The 13,142-nt window shown below is 43.4% G+C and overlaps 1 protein-coding gene across 1 annotated transcript in view; it reads left to right on the top strand.

Moving 5' to 3' along the window:
- Positions 1 to 2,043, top strand: part of TRIM67 (tripartite motif containing 67) — an 88,151-nt gene extending 86,108 nt beyond the window's left edge. Inside the window, exons 9-10 of the mRNA XM_007938490.2 lie at positions 635 to 797; positions 1,990 to 2,043. Coding sequence (XP_007936681.1) covers positions 635 to 797; positions 1,990 to 2,043 — 217 coding nt within the window. The remainder of the gene's footprint in view (positions 1 to 634; positions 798 to 1,989) is intronic.
- The last annotated feature ends 11,099 nt before the right edge of the window (positions 2,044 to 13,142 follow it).

Below are 13,142 nucleotides of genomic sequence, written 5' to 3'. Positions count from 1 at the left end.
TGCTGTTATTCAAAAGGTTGGCAGTTCGAACCTACCCAGTGGCTCTATGGATGAAAAGATGTGGTGATCTGCTCCCATAAAGATTACAGCCTACAAAACCCTATGGGGGAAGTTCTGTTCTGTCACATAGGATTACTATGAGTTGAAATCAACTTGATGAAACCTAGCAACAATAACAGGATATTTCTGGAAAGATCAGCTGAAAGGGTGGGGTCCTTTCAAACCTACAACCTTATGGAACTCAATAACACTCGGCCCAGCGGGCCACAGTTAGCTAAAACTGAAAGTCATCAGCCCTTTTCTTGGCAGGCAAAGAAATCTTCCCTACACACATTCCACACTCCATGTTTCCAATCTATGGGAAGGCTTATCAAAATCCTAATTCCCTGAGTGTCTAGGTGCCAAGTAGGTGTCAGGAATGTGAATGATAGGTAAGGTCTCCACATGCTGCCCTTCAAATAGTTAGTACATGCCCAGAAAAGGCTCATAAACCCAAAAGACTAGCTCTTTGCTCTCACCATGGGAGATGTTTCTCAGGTGAGGGTGTTGCCAGAACCTTCAGATGATGCTTCTGGATTATCACCTACATCCTGGGCTCAGTGTGGTGATATAACTTTTGGTCTTCTCTTTGCAGGACAGAAGGTGGAGTATCCAAAGGGGCCACGGTTGGTGTGTTGCTGGATCTGAACAAGCATACCCTGACCTTCTTCATCAATGGGCAGCAGCAGGGCCCCACAGCCTTCAGTCATGTTGACGGGGTCTTCATGCCAGCCCTCAGCCTCAACCGCAATGTGCAGGTACTGAGGCCACTCCCACTGGGGTTGGGCTGGTCGCCTTCACCCTACTTGCTTGTGTGCCCTTAGTGCCCCTTAGTGCACTTTCCAAAGTAGCCACATCTTCCCTGCCAGCCTATCCCTGGGGATTTCCTGGAGTTCATCCCTTCTTCCACCATAAATTCTTGCTCATTTGGAACAAGCAGGAATTCTGAGGCTGTCAATTTGTGGGGAAGCATGGAAAGGAGGAGAAAAAAGATTGAGTAAGGAAACAAATAGTGACTCACCCTAAGGGGACTCTCTTTCCTGGAAGAGCTGTAAGGGAGAGGTTGCAGCAATAAGAGAGGGAAATGAGAGCTTGCTTGCCTGCAGTAGCCCTAATGGTCATTCATGTACTGGGGCCATCACGTGGGGGACACTAAGGCCTTGTGCAGCTTTCTGCTGAGAGGAGAAATAACAAAGGAGAGTTAGGGAGCAGCATCTTCTAAATGGATGGATGTCTCCTCTTGTCCCATCTTGCCCTTCCCTGCTCTGTCTTTTCTGTGTTGCCCACATGAGGCAGTCAGGAAACTTGTCCTTTTATATTTCAGGGCTGGGGCCCAGTCCTAGACAGGCGAATACTGACAGTTCGAGAGAGGCTCTAAACAGACAAAGTCAAAATTAGAGCCCAGTGAGGGAGGGGAGAAACATGGATGGGGGGTACTTTTCTAACAGAGTTCTTCTGCTAGGCAGAACACTAATCCTATATATTGAAGTCTTCGTCAATACACTTATTTCACTTCATCTGTACACTTATTTACTCCACTCATTTGCAAAAGTGTTTTGAAGCTATTATTCCAGAAGCTTAATAAAACAGATACAGGAAAAGAAAAGGGGCTATGGAATGAAAGTAGAAAGAAATAAGCTAACTATGAGAACTAGTGCAGCTGCTGTGAATGAACATCACATCTGCTTGAGCTTCTGGAAGCTGGGGCCAAATGAAAAGCCAGTCCATTTTATGATGCTTATTATTAGGAAAGAGGGTCAAACCATTCCCTCAGGGGAAACACATGGACCTTATATCAGTGACACTGAGCAACATGATAAACACACACTTGACCATCTGGAGAGGCCCCTGACTGCTTCACATGATGGCCCTTAGCCAATAGAGGATGCTGCCCAGTGGCTGTGCTGTCGAGTCCTCCTCCACCTACTTCTGTCTTATCTTCTATTCCAGGTCACCTTGCACACAGGATTGGAAGTGCCCACAAACCTTGGGCGGCCCAAGTAGTCAAGCAACTAACTTCCAGCTCTGACTCTCCACCTGTGACTGTGGCACTCCCAGGAGAAGAGCATTGCCATCCCTAACTACATTCAAATGACCCACAGGGCAGGATGACTAGCCACAAATATCTTAAAAACATTTTCTTTGGGGAACAGAGAGTGGGTCTGCAGGCCATGTTTGTTCATTCTACTGTCAGTTGTAACATGGGTGTGTCATGTTCATACCATCTAGATGTTACAAACACTTATGAAGGAGGACCTTTCTCAAGGGAGTGAGAAGGAAACCATTCTGGGTCTTATCTTTTCATTTCCTGTTACCTGTTATTAGCTTTTCTTTTTTTTTTTTTTTTTTTTTTTTGGTTTGGTTGAGTCTTTTCGGCTGGAATTATTTTTGCAGAAGTCAGGAGACACCATTTCATTCCTTTCCCCAGTGTTAACCTTTTGCTGCAGAATCACTCCTTCTTGAGAGTCCCAAGGCTACAAGTTCTCATCTTTGCTAGGAAAAGTTTTCCTTTAGTTTTAGCTTTTTGGTCTTGCAGTCTTCAATATGAGCTGTCATTGCAGACCTAATCCAGGATTGATAGAAAGGGACATTAATTCTTGAATTTTGCCTCTCATTGAACTGCTAAAAATACTTTACAATGGCTTCCTTATGTCCTTTATTAATTAACTGATTTCTTTCTGTCACACACACACACTCACTCACACAACAATCTGCTAAAATTCACTCACTTATTTCTTAAACACACGTGAAACACAGGGGATTTTATTGACTGTGTGAAGAGCCTTCATTTATGGTGGTTCTTTTCTGGAACTGGCTCCCCAAGAAGTTAACTGAAAATGTATTTGAGTTGCTCTTTGAACAGTGCTACTCTCAGACTCATAAGCATATAAGATAGAGGCCCCAGGGAAAGCCTCTTATAGTTACCCATCCTCTGCTTTGAGACCAGACCTACCATCATCATAAAAGCAGGAAGTGGTCCCAATGGCAGAGGTGATTCTGCAAGGATGGAAGTGGGCAGGTCCTCTAAAGAAGGCAGGAAATAAGATGGGCAGTATTATGGATTTAGCAGTAAACTAGGATGGTGCTGGGTTGTGGGTCCCTGGGACACAGTTCCCAGAGCAAGGGCCTGGGATGCAGAGTCACATGTGGCCAGGGTGAGGCTCTGAGGTGAGTCCTTCTCCCCTGTCCTGGGAAGACTAACCTTTTCTCTTGAAATAAGTATTGAGTCATTTCCATCTCTCAGAAACAAAGCTCACTGCAAGATCATCCAGGCCTGAGCCTGCCACGTCCCTGCTCCAAAGGCCTTTGCCCTCTCCTCTGTCCTTTCCTACTAGCTTTGCCACCTCCATCTCCATCTGGTAGCAAAGCTTTACTCTCTCCTCTTTTAAAAATATATATTATCAAACATTAAAAAAAAATTATTGTCCTTTAGGCGAAACTTCACACAGCAAATTAGTTTTCCATTCAATAATTCACACACAGATTGTTCCATGACGTTGCTTGCAATCTCTGCAATATGTGGGCGTTCTCCTCATTTCCACTCACTGGGCTTCCCTTCTCCTTCCTGCTTTCACATCTTTGTTTTTGGGCAAATGTTGCCCTTTTGGTCTCATATAGTTGATTGTTCTAAGGAGCACATTCCTTATGGAGGTTATTTTTTGTTTTACAGGCCAGTCTATTATTTGGTTGAGAGGTGGCTTCCAGGAGTAGCTTTAGTCCCACTTTAAAAGGATAACTTAGGGCAAGAGTCTTGGGGTTCCTCCAGTCTCCATCGGACCAGTAGTCTGGTCTTATTTGTGAATTTGAATTTTTTTTTTACGTTTTTCTTCCATTCTATCCAGGACTTTCTATTGTGTCCCTGGTTAGAATGGTCAGTAGTGGTAGCCAGGCACCATCTAGTTCTGGTCTCAGGCTGGAGGCTGTGGTTCATGTGAGTCAAGCATTTTACTTTTGAAGTTGAGAAGCAACTTGTCTATTTACTGGATTAGTTTTTTTTTTTTTTTCTTTTTCTTTCTATAAAACTTGATTTATAAACCGAAACCAACTGTGTTGCTAGGTTTGATATTCTTGTTTAGATATTGTACTTGCTTTCTGAGTAACTACCGGCCAATGCTGTGCAGATTTTTACCCCTTTCTTTATTCAGCGGACCCAACAATCCTACCTCAAAGCTCATGCTCTTGGATCGCAAAGCTGTCTTGTTCAGCTTTCTCTGTAGATGTGACAAGCAAGACTATATGCCCAGTATCTTCAAGAGCTGCTTGGAACCATGTTTAACCCACCACCAGCAAAGTCCTGGAACCCTCTGCTAGATGGACGTCAAGGCCTCAACTCTTCATTCTCGTCCCACCAGGTAGATTCTGGGGCACACAGAGGAGCACTTCCTTCTGTCCCAGAGACCCACCTGAGCCAGCGAGGCTATACACAGCTGTTGGTCCGGTCTGTATGGTTGCCTCTCTCTACTTCCATTTCCCTTTGGCTTTGCTCCTTAGCCAGAGCTTGGAGTCATTTCCTTTCAGAGTGTAGAGGATTCCTGAAAGCTGGAGGAGACACAGGGAGGCCTACTCTTCCTGGGGCTGAGGAAGCCATGGCCAGAAGGTCCAGAGACTTCAGTTTGGGAAAATGTTTCATTCTGTTTTGGAAAAGATAAGACAAGCTCCCAGGGGTGACAGCAGGGCTGGGAGCTGGGTGGCAGGGCTAGTAGCAGAGGTGGCTCTCTGTAGTGGAGCCTGGAGTGAAAGGCAGTGGAGCTTCAGAATCAAGGCCAAAGTCACAGGCCACCTTGGCTCTGAGAGGGATCACCTATCTTTGGAGAGTGATATGACCTAGTGCCACTTCTTAACCCCTCCCATGAGCCAGCATCTGAACTGTGGAATACAGAGAAAGGAAAGCCCCACAATTTCAAGGGACCTCTTTAAGAAAAGAATGACCTGTAGCTCAGAGAGAAGCTTCCAGGACTCCCTCCCTACCTTGCAGAAATTCCCAGAGGTTCTGTGATAGTTGGGGAAATTTTGCCTTTTCTTACATCTACAAGAGCCCAGAAGCAATACTGCTTGCACCAGGGACAGTCTCAGGCCATCCTCCAGCCACCTCTCCTGTCCTCAGCACAACATACCTTTCAGGGACAGGATCAGACCTACAGGGAAAGGGCAGGTCTGTATCACCCACTGTGCTTTCAAAAGATCAGTGAAGCAAAGAAGAAACTCTTCAACTTCCTGTGGCCTCATGTAGCCCTCCCAGGAAGCTCCTGGGATCTGGGTCATGGGATTCTCATCTGCCATTGAATTCTCTGCTACTTTACAACGTGGTGACATTGTTGTACATAGAAATTATATCAAGATGCTTTTGTTGAGCAGGCTGCGAAACAACTTTGGGCAAATCTATAGAGCAGTTTTGGTGAGAAAGGAAGTCAAAGTAGTTTCATTGCATTGTAAATAATGCCTTTGTAAGGTAGTTTTGCAGTTTGTTCTTTGCTAGTGAGCAAGTTTGGTCAAAGTGTATGCATTTCCTCTGAAAATGAATCTCTTTTTAAAATATCCAATAGCACCTCATTGCAAACATCCCAGCTCCCAATGCAAAGCAGGAGAAGACATTACACATATTTTTGCTTTCTCTCCCTCTCTTTCCTATTTGGGAAATTGATGCTTATAGTTAAAGAGTAACTGACCCACAAGGTAACTGACTAAAACTATAAAATTGTATATAGTCCTAGGTGGAATCGCTCAGCCCTATGTATACTTTGTAGTTTTAACAGCACTCACAGGTGACTTCCCTTATAGCTCACTAAGGTGAGGGAGGGTTATGCTTTCCAGAGTAAGCCTGGGCAAAACTGTGGAGTTTATGGAAAGAGATGGAAGCATGTCCTTCCCCCTGCTCTGGTTCTTGGTGACCCTGTTACAGCCCCATCCTGTGGCATCCTGCTCTCTGCCCTACCAGAGCACGCCCAAGAAAAGGGGCTAGAAGGCAGGATCTGTGTATACTTCTTCCACAGATATTTGCATTTATACCATAATTTCTAACTGGAAGTGAAAGGCTTTGTCCCCTGTGAAGGCACTTTTCAGTTGTCAGTGAGCATGTGGCTTCCCCATAGACGAAGCTGCTGCTGGTCTCAGGACCATCTGCTGACCATGAAATAGTGAAGATAGTTAAATCCTTCTGGGGACTCTATGTGAATGCTGAAATACTATGACAGGGCTGTGGGGTTAAGCCAGGGTTTCTCAACCCACTACAGTGCAGTAGCAATCCCCAAGGTGTGGCAACCAAAAATGTCTCCAGACATTGCCCAATGACCCCTGGGGGGCAGAACCACTGCCAGTTGAGAAACACTGGATTATGCTAATAGCTCATCATGCCTCAATATATGCAAAGTATGGGCCAAAGGACTTTATCATAATACCCCAAGCCCAGTGTTTCCTAGAGGTCTTCTGCACCTCAGTGCTCTGCCAGTTGGGGCAGGTAGGGAAAAAGGGAGTGAGCCATAAACAGACATCACCCTGTCAGGTCTCACATTTAACTCACTGAAGATGTCTCTATCCCAACCCCAACTCCTAGATAGGAAATCTTATCTTCATTTTCCTTGGCTACTCTTTACTGCAGGCAACAGGAACTTCTTAATGGGTTTGTGGCCTTCAAATGGTTGAAAACACAAAACAACTAATCAGATATAGTTAGAAGATAGTCAAGGTCTCTGCTGACCCTGGGAATGCTCAGGCTTTTACCTTCTTACGAGTGAGCCAAGCCAGTAACTATTTTCATTGATCACATTCTTTGGTAGTCCCTCCTTGGAAATAAAAGGATCATAGCAGCTTTGACTGTAAATGGACTCTAAAATAGATAAGCGTAGGCTTGGAGTGGGGTGTATTGATTAGACACCAAGTTCAGGTTTCAGAAACTCATTTCTTTGAACCAGACCTTGATATGGCTCAAAGCATGGTGGTGGCAAATCCCTTAATCTTTCTGTGCCTCAGTATCCCCCTACCTGAAAATGGGACTAGTCATACCAACCTACCTCCTCTGGTGTATTATGAGGATTATACAATAACACTTTTTGAAGGAATCTTTAGCACTTTTTAGTGCAATATTTCATCTATTAAATCTAGGCTAATGGTTCACATTCAGTGAATCAACGCTTTGTGGAGATTTGAGCACAGTGTCTTCCATTTAAGCCTCCTTGTGACCAGACACATCTGTTTATTACAAAGCTGCCGGTTTTGAGGAGATAAAAATAGACACTTAAAGTGGGCTTCTTATGATCATACAAAGTGACATCTCAAATGTCCCTATGTCCAGTGCAGCCTGTTCTAAGCTTGGTACTAAGTGCTGTGGACATGCCACAAATGAGGCTTCTCATTGTTAGTCTTAAAGGCATCTGTGTTCAGAAGCCCCCTTAAGCCCTGGAAGAGAGGCCAGCCAGATTTCTGCCTCCTTGTTTAAACTAAGTTCTGGTGTTCAAGGAATCACATAGCCAATAGTGTCTTTTGTTTCTAAAAGCTTTCTGTAAGGGAGCAACTTTAGAAGCCTGGTGTCTGGGAGTGAGATGGGATGCAACTAAGCTGGAGTCTGGAATACTGGTTGGTCTCCACACTACTTTTGGATACTGATAAATTCTGGGATTTCACTTGTACATCCTATTAGAGGGGATTCCTGACTCTTTAGATGAGTAAAGTTGACTTTGGTCAGAAGAAGGATTGGGAGTTGATACAGAGAAGTCTCTTTTGGAGGTATCACTCTTCTATCAAGGGCTGCAGCACACTGAAAGAGCAGAGTGCCTACTAGTCCTGGGGAAGCAGACTGGGCACTGGCTGACCAGGCCAGGCCCTCAGGTAAGGCTCTGAGAAGAGTGTAAAAACAGACATCAGGTTTGGAAAAGTATGTACAGCTGTGGAAGCAGGAACATGACAGTCACTTCCTCAGTGAGACCCTTGAGCAGGGAAGGCCTTTCCACCTCCTCCCATACCTAGTGGACTGAACATCCCAAGCCCCAGATTTTCTCAGCACCATTAGGAAGTGGGCAAAGTGGAAAATGTTAAATGCATGATGTAGAATTACTGCTTTTGCACTAAGCTGTTGTATTAAGCATGAAAGATATTTGTTTAAAGGTTGGCAAAGGAATTTAACAAGTAACAAAAAGCTTTGTGTCCTTGTTTTGGCTATAGATAACACTTCCATCTCCCTGCCTTCCTTTACCCTTGTATTCCCCCATCACAGCCACTTTCTGTCCCTAGTTGTTTGTCTTTGGTGGCACCTCTTGGTCTCACTGGTGTTCATGTTTCACTGGAAACACAAGGGGGAAGGAAAGCAACTTTTTTCTAATTTTTGTATTGGTATCCACAAACGTTTGTATTTTTTGAATTGGAAACACTGTGTTTTCTGGTCTTTGGGGGTTGGTTGAACTTTGTGTATTACCTTTTGGAAAACCTGAGTTTTACCACAGTCTTAAGCAGATTTGAAATAAATCCTTTGACACTGCCAACAATTGAAAGGCAAGGTCTGGTCTGTAATTACCACTCAGTTCCCAGCTCTAACTTCTCCACATAGGCCCTAACTGCATGCTGGGTGAGGCTAGGGCTGCAGCATAGGGATGCCTCTCTGTTCTCTTACCCATTATCAGGGAAAACGTTGTGCTTACCTTGTGTGCCCTGGAAATCTTTGTGTGTGTGTGTGTGGCAAAAATATATACAACAAAACCCCAAAATACAATCCCACTGCCAATGAGTCAATTCTGACTCATAATGACTCTATATGACAGAGCAGAACTGCCCCATAGGGCTCCCAAAGCTGTAAATTTTTCTTCTATGGAGCAGCTGGTGGGTTTGAACTGCCAACCTTTTGGTTAGCAGCCCAACAGCTGAATATGTTAAGCACTATGGAAGGTTGGGCAATCCTACTTCCGTAGTGATACTGCCTCGGAAACCCAAGGAGGGGTCACTATGAGTCGGGGCTGACTCGACAGCACATAACAACAACAACATACTACTAAAGCTCCTATATACAACAAAACATTTGCCAATTCCACATTTTTTACATGTAAAATTCATTGAAGGGGCCATGGTGGCATAGTGGTTAAAGCACTTGACTGCTAACTGAAAGGTTGGTGGTTCAAACATACCAGCCATTCTGTAAAAGAAAGATGTGGCAATCTACTTCCATAAAGATTAACCACCTTGGAAACCCTTTGAGGCAGTTCTACTCAACTCAGTGACACTGATTACATTCATCATATTGTGCAACTATCACCATTATCTGTTCCCATATTATTCCACCATTAACAGAAACTCTGTGCCCCCTAAGCAAAGAGTTCCTCTTTCTTCCCCCTTCCCACCCTTGGTATCCACCAATAAACTGTGTTCTCTATACAATTGCCTATTTCATATAAGTGGGATTATACAGTATTTTTCCTTTTGTGATTGACATATTTCACTCAGAGTATTTTCAAGGTCCAGCCATGTTGTAGCATATATCATGACTTCATTTCTCTTTATAGCTGAGTGTAAAATGGTTGTGTCAGTAGTAGTAGCAGCAGTGTCAGAACCTAACTTCAGGGGCAATAATGAGAATTATCATCAGCATAAAGCTGAGTCCTATGAGGTGGAGGGGAGCACTGGTAGCATAGTGCCTAAGGCACTTGACTGCTAACCAGAAAGTTGGCAGTTCAAATCCACCAGCCCCTCCTCAGAAGGAAGGTTGGGCAATCTACTTCTGTAGTGATACTGCCTAGGAAACCCAAGGAGGGGTCACTATGAGTCGAGTCTGACTCGAGGGCTCATAACAACAACATGAGGTAGAGGTCAAACATACCTTCACCCTCCAATCTTTTTATCAATTCTGATACCAGTTCTCCCTCCCATGGCACTTTCTCTCTGTCTTCTGGGTTTGATAATCCACTGCAGTGGTCACACAGAATTCACAGACAATACTCACAGTTAAGTGATTTTTTAAGGAAGTAACAGGGTACAACTTAAAATCACATTCAGAAAACATGTAAACAATGTCTTCCTTCTTCAGTGCAGAAATGTTCTCAGCCCCTCTCAGCTGTGCATGTCTCCTCTCAGCCCTCTGAAGACAGGCTCCTTTCAGACCCCTCAGGACAGGCTCCTCTTGGCCCTGCCATCTGTCACCACCAACTGTGTCACAGGGCCCCTTCTGGGCCTATCATTGCCTTTAATGTTAATGCTCTTGACCCATGTTACAGTTCTTTCAGGAGGTTCTTCTCCTCCTCTCTGCTTTTTCTCTCATTTTTCTTTCTTTGGCTTTTGTTTGCCTGCTTCTTCTTGTCTCAAAAATCTTTGTAGGGTTGGCTGCTTATATACACAACTCTTGTCAACTCCAAGGTGCTCTGGTGGTGTAGTGCCTGCTAACCAGAAGGCTGGTGGTTCAAACCCACAAGCCACTCCTCGGAAGGAAGATGGGGCAATCTACTTCCGTAGCGATACTGCCTCGGAAACCCAAGGAGGGGTTGCTATGAGTCAGATCCGACTGGACAGCAGTTAGTTTGGTTTCTGTCAACTTCAAGGCATGGCCTCTCCTAGTAAGGGCAACAAACTAACCAATCTCCTCTCAGTAGGCCAGAGATACTTCATCTGCATAGTAGACTGTAGATACTTCACTTGCCTAGTCTGTTGACCAATCCCTACGAGGTGCCTACCAATCACAGGGCAGACTACAGCACAGGACCAGGCAAAAAGTATCAAACCATCCTTGTTCACAGCCTATCCAGGAAATGTCAATCAACCTGGGCAAAAGTAACAAACTCTCTGGTGTAGAAAACTAGGGCAAAGGTAACTCTTCAAGACTTAACCAAAACCAAAAACAAACTCACTGCCATCAAGTAAAGTCCAACTCACAGTGACCCCCCACTGGGTTTCTGAGGCAGTAAATCTTTACAGAAGTGACTTGCCCCACCCACCTTAGGGGGTAAAATCTCTTAAACTGTTTTTCCAAATAACCAAGGCAAAAGGCCACATAAAAGAACTCATTTCACCACAGTGAATAATATTCCACTGTATATATGTACCAGATTTCATGTATTCATTCATCTGTTGATGAGCATATAGGCTGTTTCCCACCCAGAAAATCTTTAGGTGACTACATACTACTCTAAATCATAAGGCACTACCTCAAACAGTGAGGAGTTCATGAAATTGATTTTTGCAAGAAATAGTAAGGTTGAAAATCCGTAACAGTTTTTAAGTGGTTAAGATATATTCATGAATTAAATACTGATGAGGGGTTACAATGGAGGCTGAGGTTTGGGAAAAACATCTTAACCAACCTAGCAGCATCAAAGAAAAACTAACCAGTCCCTTCAGCCACACAGATTAAGAGTGGATGCGTCTGGAGACTTCCGGTAAGATGGAAGAATAGGCAGACAAGTGACACAGACCCTCTTCAACAAAGAAAAGAAAAACCAATTGACAGAGATACAGAAGATAATCCTGGAGCCCTGAACTTTGAAAGGAACTATACAGAAGTGGATTAGGCACCAACTAGTGGAAAAACTCACAAAAACAGTGAGTACAGAGACAGTCGGAGCAGTGGACTTGTCAGCTACTCTGACAGGACCAACAGCCTGAATATTTCCATGTGGTGTTGTGACCTGAGAATTGACCTAAAGATCAACCCTGGTCATCAAGGGCTGCAGAGATGACTGTGCTGGTGGCCTATGACTAGGAAGGGAAACAGCAAGGAGGGAGACAACCTGAGCTGTGGACTTTCTGCTGTCTGGAGTGTGCAGCCATTTTGGTTGTTTACATGTGGCAGCCATTTTGGATATTTAAAGTGGCTGAAGGTGTGGCCATTTTGAATGTTTACAAGCGGCAGCCATTTTGGATATTTAAAGTGATGGACAACACAGCCATTTTGAATCTTTTATAAGTGGCAACAATTTTGGATTTTAAAGTGATAGCATTCTCATTTGGATTCCAGAGACCTAAGAATAGGCTCTGTTTGCCAAGGGACATATGATTGGCTGGAAAGGAGACAGGTGGTGAGTGTATAAATACTGTCAACTAGCGAATAGAGGAGCACAGTATCCTGCTTGTGTAGATAACATACAAAAAAAATAAAAAAAGAAAATCATGGGTAAGTCACTCCAATATACAATCACCAATTAAATATAAACACAAAAATGTCACAATGCCTTGGAGACAACAGAGGATCACAGTCCACACAAGAAGCAAGATAAAGCAGGAGAAACAAGGGACCATGATACAGACCCAAAACACATCCCTGAGGAAGATGCCGCATTGGAACTCCCTGATAAGGAATTCAAAAGAATTATATTTAGGTATCTTCAACAAATTGAGAGACAGATCAAGGAAAACACAGAGAAAACCCTAGAACAATTTCAAAAGACAGTACAAGAAAAAAATGACAAAATAAATGAAAAATTAGAAATGATACAAAATCTACACACATAAATCTAGAAAATTAATACTAAATTTTCAGAAATAGACAAGACATTGAATGGGCAAAGGAGCAGAATTGAATCAATGGAAGACAGAATTAGAGAGACTGAAGGCAAATACCTGAACACTTCTTTGGAAAGAGATAAATCAGAAAAAAGATCAAAACAAAATGAAGAAATCCTAAGGTTCATATGGGATACCATCAAAAGGAATAACCTATATGTATTTGGAATTCCAGAACAGGAAGAGACAAATAAAACTACAGAGAAAATTGTCGAAGATTTATTGGAAGAGAATTTTCCTGGTATGATGAAAGATGAGAATATATCCATTCGGGACGTCCAATGAACCCCATCCAATGAACCCAGAACAGGATAGATCCCAAAAGAAAATCACCCAGACATATCATCATCAAACTTACCAAAACCAAAGACAAAGAAAGAATCATGAGAGTGGCATGGGAAAAGCGAAAAGTTACCTACAAGGGGCAACCAATAAGACTAAGCTTAGATTTCACCATGCAGGTGAAAAGATAATAGGATGGTATATATAAAACACTGAAAGAGAAAAATTTCCAACCAAGAATTATGTACCCAGAAAAACTGTCCCTCAAATATGATGGTGAAATTAGGACATTTCCAGATAAGCAGAAATTAAGGGAATTTGTTAAAACCAGACCAACCTTACAAGAGATGCTA

Source organism: Orycteropus afer, unplaced genomic scaffold (genome assembly GCF_000298275.1).
Source record: "Orycteropus afer afer isolate SDZICR_OR568_19922 unplaced genomic scaffold, OryAfe1.0 scaffold00050, whole genome shotgun sequence".
Classification (NCBI taxonomy): domain Eukaryota; kingdom Metazoa; phylum Chordata; class Mammalia; order Tubulidentata; family Orycteropodidae; genus Orycteropus; species Orycteropus afer.
Note: the sequence above shows the minus strand (reverse complement) of the source record. Positions and strands in the feature narration are given on the sequence as shown.